Below are 19,953 nucleotides of genomic sequence, written 5' to 3' on the forward strand. Positions count from 1 at the left end.
ATAAATTCATATGATTATCGAAACTTCAAACGAGCAGAATTTTTTGTTAGTAAATAAATAAGAGCCAAAATGAACAGAAATTGGAATCAATAATCACAAAATTAAACAAAAATAACGAATACTGCTACGTACGAATAAATAAATCATAAATCAAACAGAAATTAATACGAATAATCAAGTCAAATAGACTTTAAACATTTTATATTTTAGATTTGTAGCATTCGAAAATAAAACTTAATGATACCTCAGGGAAGTAAGATTGTTTTATGATGAACATTAGTGTTCTTTCATTACTAATCTCTACTAATTTTGATTACGATGGTGATTTTTTTTTCTGAAAATTCGCATCGTTTTCGACAACAGCACAAAAGATACTCATTAGTTTGAGAGATAGGGAACCTAGCCTCCCTCTCATTTGTAATCTTAATTAGTCTTTTGATTATATATTTTTTGTTGTGTTTTTGTTAATGCTATGAAACATAAGAGATATGTAATATACATTTATTAAAAAAGAATACAAAACTATTCTCCTACCAACAAAGGCAATAGAAGTGGAAAGGCAAGCCAGGTTATCACTCTGTGCTAATTAAAACCACATTCATACCGAGCTAATCGACACACAAGAAACTCAACTGATGAAGGAAGAAAGGAATAAACAAAAAGAGGAAAAGACAAGAAGAAGATAGAAAATGAAGAAAATTAGCAGCAAAGAAAATCGGAGGCATATCTTGAATAGAATGACAACCTGGAGTGGTCTTCACATCAAATTCACCCACGAGATAAATGGAACTTCTTCACCCGTGACTTGAAAGTTGGAAGACTAGGGGTATTTTTCACACGCTCGGGCAACATATTCCAAACATGGGGACCATAATGGTAAATCACAAAAGATGCCCGAGTGGTGCTCCTAAACTCATGAGTTAAGTTATCAGCTTTTCTTCTATTATGATCATGACTGTCTCTACTTAAAGTAAACAGATTTTCAAAAGTAGCGGTGAGCAGCTTATTCAAATATTTATAACAAGAAAATCACAACTTGGTAATCACGAATTTGGGATACATCCAATAACTTATTCTGTTTAAAATGCTCATGAGCAGGAACCTCATCAGAATAATAAAATTCCGATATTAATTTTACAGCTCTATTCTCAAGTTTTTGTATTTTTTTGGAACACGTTACAAAATTGCTTGCCCATATAGAACATCCGTAGCTAATATATGGAGAAAATATAGAAAAATAAATCCTTTTTAGAATTTTTTTTGTGACTTTAATTCTTTGCATCACCCCAAGACCTCTGCCTAATTTCTCAGCTATCGTACTTGAATGGTTTATCCACGACAGGTTTTCATCAATTAAAAACCCCAAATTCTTCGTTGTTGCTACTCTTTTTTTTTCACATTTCCTCGAACTGGAACATGATCATTTTCAGCACTTGACGGAATTCTAGAAAATATCATGAAAATAGTTTTAGAAAGTTTAGGGTTAACAGATTTTGTTGAGAAAAAATCGGAAGTTCAGAAACTGCCCTATGAATTTCATTACACAAAACATCAAGTGAAGGCGCTGCCAGAAAGAGCAAAGTGTCATATGCAAACAGGATGACACCAGCCTCTGACAGGTAATGCTTCACTCGATCAATAAAAATGACGAAAAGGAGGGGTCTCAGGATTGACCCTCGTTGGACCCCGCACTCTATTTTATTTGTTGAAATAAAAATGGTCCGTTCTGAACTATCTGTTACCGATTGTGTAGAAATGACGAAAACCACTCTAGGCTCGAATACTTCACCCTAATCGAGTCAAGAGCTGGGTAAGCTCTGATTGGTTCACCGTATTTAACACTTTTTTCATGTCAGAAATCATAGCTGCGGGTGTAAGACCAGCTTCAAATGCATCACTAATCCAATCAATCATTTTGCCTTTAGTTTGCTAATGTTTTTGTTTTTTTGATTTTTGTGTTTGGTTGATGGATTGAGAAGGACAAGGATTAATATGTTGAACATTGAGAATTGAAGAGATTTTATTGAGTAGGGATGTTATAGTCGCTTATTAGTTATTTTATGTGATAGGTTTGTTTTTGTTTTTTTTTCATCATTATTTTTTTTTGTTCTTTTTTTTTTAGGCCTTGTTGGGGTAGTTGGGGTAGTGATCTCCTTTACAAGCTTAGCTTCTGGATTTTGTTATTTTTGGTTGATGAATAAACCCTTATTATTAAAAAAAAAAAAAAATCAATTTCAGAACTGCCATATCCGTAAATAGCCCTTTTCTGAACCCAAATTGGGTTTCCATTAGGATGTTATTCTTTTCAATATAATGCCTTAACTGGGCATGTACCACTTCCTAATATAACTTAGAGAAAAATGGGAGAATAGAGATAGATATTCGATTCGATGGGTCATCTTTTTTTCCTCCTTTATGAAGAGGAACGGGTCTTTTAATCTTTAGTGCTTCCGGGAAGAATCCAAGATCCAGAGAATTGTTGATGAACTGCTTCAAGACAGGTAAGCGAAAACTCATCCATTCCGCTAGAGCTTGACTTCATTGTATCCAGGAATCGTGCCACTTCTCGTTCCGAATATTTTGTAAACTCAAAAGAATTCTCACTTGCTGGCTGCCTTTCAAAGACAGATCCAAAACTTCCTGATGTGCGTAGGTTAGCCCGCGCTTGATCGTAAAGCCTTTTTGCTTCATTTGCAAACTAATCACACAGAAATTCGGTTCTGTGTTGAGAATCAATAAGACGACCTCCTGTATTCTCCATGGTTCTCAAATCCTCCTTACTATGAACATTACCCAAAAATTTATTTATTGTTTTCCATGTATTTTTCATATTCCCTTAATTTTCATGAAATTCATTTTAGAAATAAAGTTTCTGAGATTTCTATTTTACTGAATTTGGAATATTGCGGAATTTTTTGATTTTTTTAAAATTATCATCTGAATCAGCCTTTAAATAATTCACATAAAGTTGGTTTTTCTGCTTTTTTGAAACTAGAATAGCTTTTGTTATCCATGGTTTTATAGGAAAATTTCTATTAGGATTTATTCTTCACAAGGGAAACGTTTCATTCGTTACATTCGTCGCTATCTCACTGAAGAGGTCCACTGCTGTATTTGGACACTTTTCTTCTATTACACGGGAGAAATTTGTTTCATCCATCGTATTTGCAAAACTCTTTAGGTTTTCATTTTTCATTTCACGGTAAAACGAAACCCTTTCATTTCGTTTGTTTTCATCTTATTGATTCAGCTTTATTTTATTTATTAAAAGAAGAATACAAATAACTCAAAATACAAATAGATTCTAGAAGACCACAAATAACGCTTTGGCCTTTAAAAGGCTCAGAGGGATATGGCCCGGTCATATGTTTGGTAATTTATGTTTGTTTTATGTTTTATCTGAACTTTCATTTTAATAACTGTCCCTTTTAGGATTCATTTCTTCATCTAATTAAATTAAAAAGACGAGTTTTTTTCAACTGAAAGTAAGGATTTTTACTAAAATTTAAAACGAACAGAAATTATTATGTATATCAGGGGAGTTGCCCTCTTCTCAAGACCTCGCTCTTCACACTAAAGTTTTTTAATACTTTCAAAGAAGCTTCTTATTGTTTTAATAAAACGACTCTTGTGTTTCAGGAGTCGTTCTGAAAGAATTGGGACAAAATTCAAACTTTAGCGTAAAGAGCTAGGTGTTGAGGAGGGGGCAACCCCCTCATATACGTAATAGTTTCCACTTGTTTTAACTTTTAATATTGGTCCTTACTTTCAGTTGAAAAAGCTTGGTTATTCTTTAATTTCTGATCTTTTTTCGAATAATGCCAGCAAATATGGCTCTACCTTTACGAAATAAATCCTCCTTCCCCACGGAAATATCCTCTAGACAATTCAATCTCAGTAGGAATTTACCCCAGACAAATACCCTTAACATCTCCACGCGTAAAATTGAGTCGGCAACGAGAAAGCAAGATATATAAGAAGAATTTTGTATAGCTGTTCTGCCATATTCCTGCAGTACACAATTTCCCCTGAAAAGTTCACCCCCGGAAACGTCCCTTCCCATGGAAAATAATCCCCGTGGACCCCGCCCCGGCAGAAAATGTTTCCCCTTACCGAAAAACGTGTGCACACTTCCCAGTAAGTAGTGTAGCTATAACAATTCCGACGGGGGTAGTACCCATACCATACAACGGGGGCAGTCATTAACATGTATCATAAAAAAAATCACCACGTCTAAAAAGTCATATCTGTGGTTGGTTTTTTATGTTCTAACTAGAATCAGCCTACCATGAAAATTTGTGTCGTTAACGAAACAGTGCTTTTGATATTAAATTCCATGTTTCCTGTTAAAATTCATGACTGTTGTCATGCATTGATGGTTTTTTTTCCATGGTATTGTTATGTGGTTGGTGTTTTATTTAATGGTTTTTTTTGTATGGATATATGGTTTTTAATAGTTTTTCAGGCTGTTATGGATGTTTTAATGTTAGACATTATTCTTCATTGTAGCATGATTATAGGATTTGACGCTTTTACTCTGACATTGAGCGTGGATATAAAAAGTCCGATAGCGAGTTAGTATCTCAGTCAATAAGTTGAATTTGATTAGTTTTTATTACTTCAAATTGGAAAAATAAACTTTCAAATATTGTGAAAATGAGCCGTTGCACACTATAACAGCTCAAAGGAGATGACAGTTGGGTTGTGAAGACAACGGCTCCCAACTTAGTAGCCGTAATTGGAAGGGACTGTCGACTAATATGTAAGTAGGATGAGATGTTTGGCAGATACGTTATATCATTGAGTAAATTTAAGTCAGATGAACAATTATGCCTTGCGGCAAAAGTGAATATAATGTATTTATCACGACTACAGCATAGATTGAATGCTATTATGAAGCACATTGAGGGAAATCGGATCGACTCACCTAACGCTAAGAGAGTGAAAATATGTTCTTTTATTACATTTCTGTCAATAAAAATGTTTTTTTATAATGCTTTTTTTTATTAGACACTCTAGATGATAGTTTACTCCACTTTCTCTCTCTATGATGGTGGGAGGTGACCAAAAAATATTGATATTGTGCACAAAGTAGAAACATGCAATTGTTATTTTAGTATATAGTCGGTAGTGGGAGTATCAAGAACGAGAATGATTGGATTTGAGAAACAGAAGATCTTACGGAATCTAGTCAAATTGGAAAAATGTTTAGTGTTAGATGATGACTTTTTGGAATTATCTCTTCAACGGAATATATTTTCGCTAGATATGCTTAACGGCATAACGGGAACTGATTTTCCATCTTTGGACTATTGTATGAAGGTTATGCGTTGTGAATCAAATGCCTTTACTCAATTTATTGATAAATTAATTGAAACAAAACAAAATGACATTGTGATTCTGCTTTTCACCACTACCTAGAAATTCATTCTTTAAAATTGTAGGATATAAGTTTTTGTGACGATACGCGATTACTCCTCATCCTCCTCCTCCTAGAAGACATTTTTTTTTTTATTGATTTTGAGTCAGTTTGTTTTTGGCAGTGAGACGGACAACATCGAAAAAATGTATCATACATGTTCACTATGTTTATATACATTGGGCAGCTGGTCATCATGTGAGAACTGTACTACGGTTGATGACTATAATGAAAAGTGTAGACTATGCAATCCGTGTAAATTGCATAAAGGATATGCTGTACAAATTAAGGACTGTAATACTTGTCTTGAAGAGACTTGTGACTCTCATCCTAATGGGTATCTGTGCTCCAATTGCCATTATGATAAGTGTAACCAGTGGGAAAATACTTACCCTGGTATGATTGGAAAAAACCCTAAACGTGACTTTAGTTTATTTCTACGGGATTGGTATCGTCGTGGATTTAAATTGTATTGGGAAAAAAGAATTTGGAGCACGCTTCAATTGTAAAAAAAATGAAGAGAGTATGGTTCCTGTGTCATCGTTGTGAGGACAATGCTACTAATGATTATAAACCTAGTGATTTTTATTTGGCTGTGACAGAAAGTGATTCTTCATATGAGAATATTGTGTGCGACATTACTTCAAATAATCAGATAGAAATCAGATTCATTTTTCAATATGAATCGTAATAGTATCATTGACTTCACAAGAAGATTTAATAAAAATGAAGTTACATTATATCGGGGAAACTGTGACCCTGACTTTGCACGCCAGGATCAATAAAAGTTGAATCCCAATAATTTACCACCACTAATCGTTGTCGATAACGACGACGATGATGATGACAATCTAAATGACTATGAAGAAGAAGAAGAAATCTAAACAAATGAATACAAAAGACTTTTATTATAGTGCATATATATTTTATTAGTAAACAAATTCATATACATTTTTAAAACACTTTATTCTTAGGGCACTGAAATCAATACTGTACAGGTCTGAGAAGGTATTTTCTACTAGAAAGTCATTCAAACGTGGACTGTGTACATATGTGTTGAGGAATTCACCAAAAATATAGGCACGACATCGAAAAATTAAATATAGCAATGCATGAATATCACAAATTTTTGTCGATAAATTTTATACTCGCATCTGAATTTGAATAAATGTCTTCCAACATGTTTCAAGATAGTTTTTGATTTGAGGTGTGTAGAATACATATGGTAGACCAAGAGGATCAAAAAATTCTATATTCTTTGCTGTTTGATAGTTGCATAGCCAATGACCCGTCTACACAGTCGATGGACTACTATTAACAATGATAATGGTTTTGTTAACAGTATGAATATAATCAAGGAAATTTGAGGGTATACAATAGGATTTGTATTTGGACATAAAAAGATCCATGTTAAATACATTGATTATTTGACTGGTGTTCATGGTGCCAAGTCTAATAGAACACTACTGTCGGGGGTAATTTCTCAATAGGTTTCAAGTTGATTGAGTGAGATTAATGTTACACTCTCTGTCATGGGTTTGTCAAAGGTACACTCTAAACGTACAGTACCCGTTCTGACAATACTCATATCTTGAGTACCAGACAAGTCCAAAACTATGATACCATGACTTTTTGCGAAAATTGAATCGGTAATACCAATTTCATATAGTTGAGAATCTTGATCTAGGGATTGCATTGTCAATTCATATAGGGTTCTATAGGATTTATCAAAGGATATATTGTAGAGAGGACTTCCATTTACTTTACATAAAAGAGAGGAAATTCCAAATAATTCAAATTCATGTGGCGAGCTTGTCCACGATCCTATGGCACAGACATTTTTTATAAAAGCCAAGGCAAGTTTTGAAGGAATTTCACCATTGATAAATGAAGAATCGGTGTAGGTACATGAACAAGTGGCAATATGACGTTGATTGGCAATTGTGTGAGGAACGAGCAGTTTGATATTATTTCCAGAGGCTCTTAGTTTTTCAATTGCCAAGGCAACAGTATTCATAACCTATTGTTTTCGCACATGAAGTATTGCCGAGATGAGAATGACATTAGCAGGGTGTTGCATCAAGTGTTTTTTTAAGATGAAATTGGACGGAGCAAGTTGTTACTTTATGTCAATTTAACATTGGGGGGCATCCATTGGGATATATTGAATATTTCATGATTGAATCTACCAACTAAATGATACTCCTTGCTCACTGCCGAAGTGAGTTCACCATCAGTATCAATATTTGATCTATAGTCATATCCAATTGGCAGACCTCTCAATTTCTTATAGGCCATTGGAGTCATCAACATAAATTGTATGTTATAGATTGTTCGATAAATTGTTGCTAGTGCTCACCAATGTTCCATTTATGTAGACACATATTTGTTTAAATAAATTGTGTAGTATACCATTTTCATAGGACAGTCCATCGACGTTGGAGGGAGGTGAATTGTCAGACTTTTTCCTCACCACAACTTTTAAATCGATAAATGTGGATGATGAATCTATGAAGTAGTCTTCATTGGAATAAATTTGAAAATGAATGTTTTCAGATAGGGGTTGCTGTGGATAGAATTGTTCATAGTACCCGTGTTTTACACTCACATCCACACATTCTGCATTGAAAAGATTTAGAGATGTTGTGACAGTGGGATGAGACTCCTTGTGGGGTAGATATGCCATCTAGGAAAAGAAATCCTTTTTGGATCTAAAAATTTTTCTTCTTGGTTTCTTTTTCTTATTCTTACTTTTCTTTGACAAGAGTGATGATGATGGTGTCTGTCGCTTCTTACCTGAGTAGAGACTGATGAAGGATGAGATATTCTTCCTCTTTTACAAACCTTTTCCAATTTTATGTAATTTCAATCGCTCGCCAAGGGATCGTGAGCTGAGACTGATATATTGTGAAACGCTTTCTATAAAATACGTACCATCCCCCAATCGTGTACAGTAGAGGATGCAAAATTTGCGGCAACCGGCGCAATATATTTTTTAGCCAGCGGTATTGCAGAGCGAAACAGCTTAGCAAACCATCTGCCAAGACCATAGCCCGACATTGACGAACGGCCTTTATAATAGTCCATTCCATGACCCAATTGTCGTGGTGGGAGAGCAGTAACATAGCAATCAATATCAGGACATACAAATATATTTTTCTATTAGCCATTTTATTGTTGCTGAATGGGTTGAAAATGACATGTAATCATGGCCAGACCTTTTGTTATTGCTAGAGGATCTCCTAATTCACTTCTTGGTGTTAACTGAAAGAGTTCCAAATACGAAGTGTTTACAGAAACATACTGAAGATGCTTTATATTATAGTGATGAACATGTTCAAGGGTTGTTTTTTGTTCAAGAACACGTAGGGGGGAGACAATTGAATTACCAACTCTCGATGTTTCCACAAAGGACGCATAAAGAAATATCCAAGAGTCCGAGGCGAGACCAGGTGGATAATCAGCAAACTAACGTGATCCATCCCGCTAAGAGTGCTAGCGTTTTTCCTATTAATTATAGTATTTTGATAGCCAATAAAAGTTCCCAGATTATCGTTGAGATAAATTATTTTAGTGTCAACGGATAAGGTAATGTAGATACTACCGTGTTCTACTGAATAATCAAAATTAAATGTAGCATTACTACGAGATGAGATTTTTCTATTGACTGTACGAGGCAAAGCCGTCATGGTACCATATTCTTTATATCTCATTGTAACATGGCGATATTCACTAGATTTAAATGCTTCAACCCATTCATACTCGACAAAGAGTGACCAATCGAATGGTATAACTTTTATCTCGTACACACGATCCTTTCTCATGATATCATAGGTATTTTTGAGAATGCAGTCGACAAGAGCCACTTCATACTTTCCATCATCAAATTTGATGGTGGGGGAGAATTTCGTCCAAAAATCACTTGTTTTATTCAAATCATTGTAGAGAGGCTTGGAGACATTGGACATAAATGTTACATAAAAATCATTGGGCATTGTGTATGTCCTCGGCGGATATCCAGGAATCAAAATCAGAGTTACATCCAAGCCAACGAACAAGCAACTGTTACATGCCCCTTTGAGTACGAATCTTTAATATCTTTTCAATCTGATAGATTCCGGTGTTTTTAACTTTTTGTAATTCATAATCATAAAAGCAGCCAAGAATCTCATCATTTTTCATGTCACGTAGACGATAAGTTATGGGTGTAGTGTATAAGAGTTTGGAGACTTTAAAAAGTTCAGAGGACCATAAGTAATTACCCTTTTCAAAAACATTAGTAGTTCGATTGATTTGAACAGTATCACCAACATTGAATTTCTTCTTTTTCATCTCATTACCACGACCACCACCATTTGAATATTGTTTAAGAAAAGTGTCAAATGTATTGACATCATGATGAACTTCTGTTGGGGTTGAGTTGAACAGGGATCGATGTGGACGTTGATTATAAATCAACATGATTTTATCCAAATCATGAATAAAAGCAGCAGTATTTCTCAAAGTGCAATATCTAGAAATTAAAAGTCGAATAGTTCTTATCAGCCGTTCGGCCAATGCTGCCTTTATTGGACTATGACGATGATAGAGCATTGTATTATATTTCAGTAGAGCCTTCTTTACATGGGGATTGATAAATTCACTACCCCGATCCGTTTGAATCTTCTTATAGCAATCCTGTTCAAAGATGATTTCAAGAGCTTTAGCAACTTCATCGCCGCTCTTTGACCGCAGTGGAATGGCATATGCATAGCGACTAAAAACACTGATTGCAAGTAGAATGTACTTGTATGGGTGATTGTGACGCCGTTGAATCTCATCCAGAGTCAAAAGATTTGCTTGTAGTATTTGTAATGGGAAAAAGGCTTTAGTTTTTCGATAGTGATTACCACGAACTCTACGATTACGATGTAGAGTGTAACTTGATTCATTCTGTAGATACTCTGCCACCTGATTCTTTTCAATTCCAGTGACTTGAGCAAGTGAGGTGGGTGAACTTAAGCTTCCCACTGCACCAATATTCTCATAAACATATTTCAATGCTTTAACCATTTTGAACGTAAACACGTAGTGAATTGTCTACTGCCCATTTGCATACTAACAGGTGATGGTGAGGGAGATGCAGTGATATTAAGACGTCTTCGCTTGACTCCACTCATAACTCTTGTGAAATTATTTCCACTTGGCGTGCTAGTATTTTCCGAAAATGTTTTAAAAATATCTTTTGATATTTGACTAAATTCCTTTAATCGTTTTAAAACAAGTTTATTGGCAATAAAGCTTTTGGGAAAGCTTGATGAGTTTAAAAATGTATGCAGATGACTGTCAAATGATACAAGTCTTTTACGATTCGTGACCAAATCTGATAATAAATCAAGTAGAATTTAGGTCTTGCCATGGATTACAACTTGATTCCCATTAGCGTCAATTTGAACATGTTCACTGTCATTGAGATATGTCAAGAGTCTTTTACAGTGTTCACGATAGGAATATGGCATTAGATCTGCAACACTTGTCATAACTTTAGACAAATCTTTTTTTTGGTATTATTGTTGTTGATGATGATGATGGAGTCATTTCCTTATTGTGATCAATGACATTTACTTTGAGTGGTCTCTCACTATAGGGTTTGTGTTTGTCGACTCGGCGAAGTGCATTTTGAAGCAGAATTAATTTTTCATCGTCGGCAATTGTCTCATTGTTAATGAATTTATTGATATTGTCCTCGAAATGATCCTTTGTAGAAAGGGTGAGTTCAATTGGAGTCAATTTATAGGGTTTGGCCATTCTCTCTCTAGAAAAAACTGTTTACAAGTCCTGCAATTATTGGCAGTAAAAGTGTAAAGAAGTTACCACCCGCTTGAAGAAATCGTTTCCTTTATTTTTGCTTGCCGCTGATGCTAGGGAGCGTACAAGGGAACGATGTTGCTTTATCTGTTGCTTAACACCTTCTGGAAGTTGAACATTGCCTTCAGTTAGATTTAAACAAAGTTCAGATACAAGATTAATGAATTCTCTGTCGACACCATGTTTGAGTATGGCCTTCCTAAGTCGTGGTTTTGAATTACCTAGGACGGTGAATAAATGTCGATGATCATGTAGTTTCTTCAGTGTCATGATTGCAACTAACGACCTTTTTTTACTATTCACCGGCAGATATACAGTAATTTCATTATCAAAAATATCGGTGACTACACGCAGATCCTCGGGTGTGTTCTGATTCAGGTCCAATAGAATATATCTGTAGGGTTTGTTGGTAGCCTGATTGTAGGCCGAGAGTAGGAATTTGGGTTCACCTGGATACACCTGTCTGTTTAGGGTTATGAGGGAACGGGAAACACGAACGACTCTGTAGATGATATAGTAGGTGCAATTCAAAGCAAGTGTTCTCATACACTTGCTCTGCTGAAAGAGATTGTTTAGAACTAAGGTTACGGAGATCCGTTGATGATGAGATCGGACAGTGAACAATTGTATCATCTCCTGAGACCATTCTTCAATGAACTCAGCCAGATCGTCAATAATCCACCAAGAGTTTGATTCAATACTGTTGAAAATGTCAAGTCCATGTATGAATTTCGTGTCCGGGGCAATAGTTTTATTCTATCATAGGATATTTGCCAAACACTGTAGCAATAGTAAATTTTTGTTGGATTTTCAAAAAACAGTTTATCACGATTTTGAATTATTTTTTTTAAAAGTCTCGTTTTGCCGGACATTGATGGTCCGCAAAGAAATGATGTAAATAGAGTTTTAAATTGATACATAGTCCCCACTTGCATCGATGTCAAAACACAACTGACTGTAGATTGCATCGTTCCCTTGAATAAATAATAATAGCAATTTCCCTAATCAGATTCGAGAAGAAGAAGAACATTTTTTAAGAATGATACATGTTTTTTATTTACAGAATAAAAACATCACTACAAAAATATTACACGATTTATTAATACACACACACACACATATATAAAAACATGTAAAAGGCACTGTCATATAATAAAATTTAAAACAATTTTTTTTATTTATTCAATAACAAGACACTAAAAAGCACTTATCACAATTAAAAGGGTTCCCCACCCCATGACTTTCGCCCTTGGAACTGTACTATTTTCCACGCAGTTTCTATAAACACTCATTTCAAAATTCAGATTCATTTAGTGTCTAGGCAACCCCTTGCAGACTTTTTTGATTACCTCATTGTGTGTTTGCAGACAGTAAACCTTCCGACCTGCAGGCACACCACTGGAGATCAAGTCACTTCCTGTCTCTGATTTTAACATTAATAACTGATTTGGGGCCTGGCGCTTCACTAGCTCCGGGTAAATGGACTCGTCCCAATTGGTGAAGTCCATTCGAGAGCTAATGTGCGCGTCTTTTTCGAAATCTTTTAATAAATTCGCGGTTCTAACTTTTAGCAGAAGTGAATCGGTATCCCCGTAATATACTTGAACTTCTCTCTCCCCGGCCATTGGCGCCTACACACATCGCAAAAGAATGACAACTTGATTTTTTTTGATATTTTGGTTATTGCGCTGCCACCTGCAATATTTTTATTTAGAATTACATTTCTTTTTTTTCTATTCAAGAGGAACATATTCGAGTGTATAATGGTGAATGATGTGAGGTTGGGATCGGCAACGATTCGAGCACATTCTTTTGGGTCAGTCACAACGTCACAACGACTTCGATTACGTTCACTCTCACACATTTTACCGAAAGCTGAGTTCAAAATGAGTTTAAAGATTTTCTTTTCAACCTTCTTTTTCGCTTCGGAACGTTTACCAACAGAAGTGTCAATAAACGTTTTCAAATAGGGTTTCTGGTTAAATAGGAGGGCTCTATTTATCCTTGTGACGTTGAAATCGTTGGCTACCATCCACCGCAAAAGAACGTGATGCACAACGATATTCTCTTTCGGATGAAGGTCGGCGATAAGTTTTTGTTTTGAAGGTTTCCAGTGTACACCATCATCCTCTACCTTAGAAATATTGTATGGACTCAAAGAGTCCCTAGTCACTGCTGTTTTTATGCACGGGGAAACAAAATCCTTCACTGAGTCATGATGCTCCATCGGCTTTTCACCATTGATTTAAAGAAACCATCCTTGTGGTCCATTCTCCTCAACATTGGCAATGTCGGGGAAATTTTAAGCACGAGGATCGTTAAGCCATTTATAATTACCACACGGCAAAGAGTGGTAAGACATTCCCGGCGGATAAAGGGATTTCATATCCAAGAAAACTGCATCTGACTTTACACCGGTGTCTTGTCCAGTTGGATCAGTTTCAAGGATACGATCATCATGAAAAACATACCCTCCCCTCATTGATCTCTCTGCAAATAGATGCTGATCCACGTCGGTGATCAAGTCCATTTCGTCTTTGCTGATTTTAAGAATTAAATCCATCACCAAATGAGGAGTGGAAAAATAATAACCTAAATCCAACCCAAATTCACCATAGATTTTATCCGTGTTCTTACACACAACATCCAGCAACGTCAATACATCACTTTCCAGGTCCAATATACAATAATCCCACCCATTTTACACCCTTTCTTACCCCAAAACCTCTTGGCAAATTCATAGTCGACAGTGGTGCATTGACGCTCGTAAAGTGAATCGTAGAATGAGGCGATGGGCGGCAATTGTTCTTCAGGAAGCCTCGCGGTGGAGTTGTAGTAGTCATACGGATATATGCCCTTACACATTAATAAATTATACATTTCACCGTCTAGAAAGTGCTGTTTAAGGAGGTGCTTCTTAAGGAGGGGAAAAGTATTAAAATCGACGCTTTTCTGTAATTCAAAGAGTTTTCTTAGGGATTTGGGGAAGAAGTTAAAGCAGTCTAAAAAACGGATCTTATTCATGCACAATTTATTATTATCTATTATTTGCCATTTGAATTCTAAGAGCAGCAGCTTTTCAGACGATTTGGGTATGATATTCTAAGAAAAAGAATCATCTACCCATGCGCCATCTACAAATCCACCACGTTGCAATCGTGCCAACGCCAGTACAATAAATTTCAGGTCATAGCTGGAATTGTGTATATAAACATGTAGAAACAATTGTTGACTAACGTTTAAATTAAACGATTGATGGGCCACTCTACGAAAATTGTTCAATCCCAATACAATCGGGTTGCAAAAATGGTCGTGGTCACGGACCATCTGTTTACCCCCTTTTCCCTTTCCATCTTTCCCATTACCCTCAATAAATTCCCCCTTACAAACCCAACATATTTTTTCAGTTTTAATGGCCAACTCGTCCTCTGGTGATACAGTCATTGGATAGAACGTATTTCGCAGCCGTGATATCGATTTATTTGCTGTTTTAATGATTTCTGTCACAGCTGAGAACATACAATCCTCACCACTCAGTCTCTCAACTACCTCTACCAATTGCATGGAATTACACGAGTCTCTTTGTGCGTGAGCATAAGAGACTGCAATGACCTCATGTTTTTTAACAAGATTTGAATTCAATGGATCATACACATCTATGAGAGTGGCTTCGCAAAGGCCACCTTGTCACTTTGTTGGAGTGAATTTTGAAAGTTCTTGAATCTCTAGATAGCCCTGTCACCGCTAACCGTTCGCACAGATTGAAATCCGTGACGCTTGCAATGCCTTATATGATTGATTAGCTTAATTTCTGACCGGAATCTAGAAAGGCATGTTGGACAATAATGGCATTCCCCCCGTTGGTTCCATTTACCCTCCCCCAGGACCCGACTAATGTTTGGTATTGGAAAAAAAATTTCCAATTGAATCGGGATCACTGGCTGGCTTGTAAAGAAGCCAAACCCAATGTTCCAATGATTCAATGGACGGAGCACTCACTGGAAATATAACCCCATTTTTGCGCTCACCCCCCTCAAACTCTGTTTCATATTGTAAAACAGTAACACCAATCTTTAAATGTGCATTAGCCCGCTGAAAAATAGTTATCCCATTAAGTGTTACTGGATATTGATCATTTAAACAATTAAAATCTACTATAGGGAAATTTGGACTCCCATTAACTGCATAATCGTCCAAGAGTGTTTTAGTAGCATTATCTTGCAGAGGCTTGTGAGCTGCCACAAGAAATGCATATTTGAAGCATTGAAGCCCTGTATCGAAACGAAATCGCTTTACACCTTTACACCCCTTTAAATCTTCATTATATTCTGCCCCCACAACCCCACTCCCGCGGCCTCCCCTTAAAATAAAGTTCTATTTAAATTTACCCACATTAATATCCAAACTCCCAATAAATAAAACCACCGACCCACTACCCACCTCAGTATAGTGATCCAATTTTGTTATATTATCAACCCATTCCATAAAAACACCCTCTATGGAAAGTTTTTATGGAATGGGTTGATAATATAACAAAATTGGATCACTATACTGAGGTGGGTAGTGGGTCGGTGGTTTTATTTATTGGGAGTTTGGATATTAATGTGGGTAAATTTAAAAAGAACTTTATTTTAAGGGGAGGCCGCGGGAGTGGGGTTGTGGGGGCAGAATATAATGAAGATTTAAAGGGGTGTCAAGGTGTACAGCGATTTCGTTTCGATACAGGGCTTCAGTGCTTCAAAAATGCATTTCTTTCGGCAGCTCACAAGCCTTAGCAAGATAATGCTACTAAGACACTCTTGGACGATTATGCAGTTAATGGGAGTCCAAATTTTCCTATAGTAGATTTTAATTGTTTAAATGATAAATATCCAGTAACACTTAATGGGATAACTATTTTTGAGCGGGCTAATGCACATTTAAATAAACAAGGCGCAAACTTAATAACATGAAGACCTTTCCCCAAAAGATATGGGGGTATTTGTTATCTCCAAAGGTATAGTAACTGGGCCTTTCAACTATGCAGAACCAAATGCCTATCTTAAAATTTTGATTGGATGATTTTAGAAAAAAAGAGCAGTGGGAGGGGACCTAGTTGCCCTCCAGTCTTTTGGACAATTAAACATAACACTATAACTTTTAATTCCCGTTCGAATGAGCAGTATCCCGAATTTCAAGGACCACAGGTTCGATACGATCACCCCTGGGAAAAACAAACAAATAAGCACGAATCCATAATCTTTCTTTAGGCAAAAAAAAATCCACATTTTTACAGATAGGAGTTTGAAACAGGTACAGTAGGGTGCTTTGATACGCTGAATCTGATCATGTGATTTTCGTTAAGTGTGATTCTTTGACTTCTACGGGGTGTTTTCCTCTTCAGGGGGCATTATTTAATGTCCCCTGAATGTCGAATGTGAATTATTTAAAGGATCATTCAGATGATAATTTTAAAAAAAATCAAAGAATTCCGCAATATTTTAAATTCAGTAAAACAGGAATCTCAGAAACTTTATTTCTAAAATGAATTTCATGAAAATTAAGGGAATATGAAAAGTACACAGAAAACAATAAATATATTTTTGGGTAATTAGGCACATTTTCTCAGGCTCGTATCCTTTGATGACTGTGAGCGCGACAACTTGTGACTACAAATGCGACCACTCGTGACTGAAGTGGGTGCTACATGCGACTGTGACAACTACTATTAGTACCGCTATTACTACTCTTATTGTTACTGCAAATACTACTGCAACTTCAACTATAACAACTAGAACTACTGAAGTATACCAGAAGAATTTATCTGCATCCTGTTCGTTAAAATGGCCTAGTGAATTCAGTTGGTTAAAAGGGATTATCTGCAGTATCTCACAATGGCTAAGGTTATTAACTTTAAGCTTTTATGGAGTGCTAAGGGGGATGTTAAACAAAGACTGAAGACACTACTGGCGTTCAGGCTACCAAAAACTGCACTTCTTCAATATTTCAAGAGCAATTAGGAAAGGATGTCAAGTCGAAACTTTCAGAGAATATTGAAGAGGATGTTTAATAACACTTCTGTGTTTTAAGATATTGTGAGATATTGCAGCTGCAATATCTCAGGATCAGATAATTGTATTTATTTAAAACCTTCAGGGGATATTGAACTAAATCAACAGATACTTTGTACATTCAGCTTGTTAAAATGGTTTGCGCAACACAATTAAGGGCTTTAAGTTGACACTTTCAGAGAATGTTCAGGGGATGTTGTACTTGACGATAAGTTTCTATAAGTATCCCGGTCGTCAAAAAGGGTGTCTTCGAAATATCAGGAGCGGTTATTGACATTTATTTGAAACTTTTAGAGAAAATTGTGGGGACATTGAAATAAGTCAAAACATGCTATTTAGAACTAATAATTTAGAATCAGATATTTAATTCTTAAGCCTAAGAGGTTAAAGTCGGAGAAATTTTCATTATATTAACCAATAATAACTTTGACAGAAATTTTACAAAGAAAAGTAAAGAGCAATATTAGAATTAAAATAAGCAGAAAGAAATTCCTATAATAATTCCAATTCAAAATGACCAGACACTATCATTAAAGAATAAATGAAACCCAAAACAAACAGGAATTCAGATACATGATCATGTCAGACATAAAAATAACAGATGTTGGTATAGATGAATAAATAAATCTTAAAACAAGTAAAAATTGGATTGAATATTCAAGCCAATCTTAAACTGAACAAAAATTACATCAAATAAGAGTTTGGCTACTACCGCTTCCCTCTTACCTAGCCATAAAAGTTCTAAAGCCTGTTGTGTTATTTACGCTTTACCGAAAAGGAAAAACATTATACGCGTTTTTCTTATATTTATAACAATGAAAAAAATAACAAAGTTAAATGAAATATTGAAGTGTTGAGTTATCCAAGAGTTAATATTATTATATATTAGACATCCATTTTAATTTCATTAGTTTTTCCAGTTATCTTGATTATAGTGTTCCATTTTTATTCTTTATCACTACTTTGTGAAACTTTTACCATGAATGTCCGAAATTCTTTTATCTCTGCTTTGATCCAATTAGCTTTGCGAGTCAGCTTTTTCAGTCTTACACAAGCTATGGTAGTAAAAGATAAAGTTAGGTTAATTAAACTTAAAAACTGTTTCGCAAGCTGACCAATGGTCTGCGTTGCACAGGGACCGATCTCCTGATTCGATGCCTTTGGCCGGGTGTGCAATGTGTGGTTGGGGGGCAAATCATCCGACGCTTCCCGTGTTCTAAAGGTACCCATTCAAAGCTGGGTCGTCTCTGGCTGAGCTTACAGGATCAAATGGGTTAAAAACCTAATTTAACTTAGAACAACCTAACCCAACCTAACCTAACGTGTCATCATCATACCTTCATTAAACTGAAAAAGTTGTCTGGCAATGCTGACTAAATCCAACAAAAAAAAAGGCATTTCGGACCTTCACCGGTGAATATTGTTAACTGGATTTCGGACATTCATGGTAACATAACTAAAGCACACTGTTCAAAATATGTATAGTTTTCAATAAAAAGGAAGTGATGCAATAGGCTTTAGAACTTTTACGGTTAGGGGATGGGAGTGACTTAATGCTCCTCCCATAAATTGTTGTTTTAGTTAGTTCCGCTTCTCTGCTTTTTTTGCCATTTCATATTATTTTGTAGTCTTGTTGTATGGCACAAACAATCTTTGAAAAATATACTTTTGCAGAACCTTGTATTCCTCGATATTACGGCTATAACTCGTTTGTCTGTGTTTGCAACTCGACCTACTGTGACCCCGTCGAAGATGTTACTCTAGATGCAGGATTTGCTACTGTTATTTCGTCGAGTTTGTCGGAACATCGGTTGAAACATACCAAAGTTGGATTTGACAATGTCAACAGAAATGGTAGGCTTATTCAGAAATTTCATTAATTTAATTGACTATATCAGGATAAAAGATTCAAGTTAACTAGAAATTTCAGTTACTTTTTTTGAATTTGTGCCACTAACAAAATTTGATTTCTATCAAACAGTTCGTAGTAACGAACTGTAAGGAGCGACCCGGCTCAATAGTAACCGAAACTCTAAAAAACGGAATTTTGATACCAATAGATACATCAAAAGAACCAAATTGTAGTGCTGATTTCAAATATATAAGTTTCATCAAGTTTAGTCCCACCCATCAAAAGTTACTCGCCTGAGAAAATTTGCTTGATTTTCGAAAAAAGGAGGAAACATCCCCTAAAAGTTATAGAACATGTGAAAATCACATGATCAGATTCAGCGTATCGGAGAACCCTACTGTAGAGGTTTCAAGCTCCTATCTGCAAAACTTCGAAATGTTGTGTTTTCTGACAGAAGAAAGATAACGGTTGCGTGTTTATTTGTTTTTTTGTTGTTTTTTTTCCCCAGGGTTGATCGTATCGACCCAGTGGTCCTAGAATATCGTGGGAGGGCTCATTCAAACGGAAATTAAGAGTTCTAGTGCTCTCTTTAAGTTACCAAAAAATTGAGGGGAACTAGGCCCCCTCCCACGCTCGATTTTTTCCCAAAGTCACCGGATCAAAATTTTTAGATAGAATTTTGCTCAGCATGGTCGAAAATATAATAACAATGTCTTTTAGGATAACTTAATCCCTCAAAGTCCCTGAATGGAGGGCTGAAAGTTATGAACTTTACCCAATGTTTA

At 35.8% G+C, this 19,953-nt stretch overlaps 1 protein-coding gene across 1 annotated transcript in view; it reads left to right on the forward strand.

The window, feature by feature from the left end:
• The window catches only part of LOC148943393 (lysosomal acid glucosylceramidase-like), a 117,033-nt gene that overhangs the window by 14,068 nt on the left and 83,012 nt on the right, over positions 1-19,953 (forward strand). The window contains exon 2 of the mRNA XM_089101121.1: positions 18,991-19,170. Within this exon, the coding sequence (XP_088957247.1) occupies positions 18,991-19,170 (180 nt within the window). The remainder of the gene's footprint in view (positions 1-18,990; positions 19,171-19,953) is intronic.

The sequence above is a fragment of the Artemia sp. Qi Xiang Cuo genome, chromosome 15 (genome assembly GCF_049724085.1).
Source record: "Artemia sp. Qi Xiang Cuo chromosome 15, ASM4972408v1, whole genome shotgun sequence".
NCBI classification, from domain to species: domain Eukaryota; kingdom Metazoa; phylum Arthropoda; class Branchiopoda; order Anostraca; family Artemiidae; genus Artemia; species Artemia sp. Qi Xiang Cuo.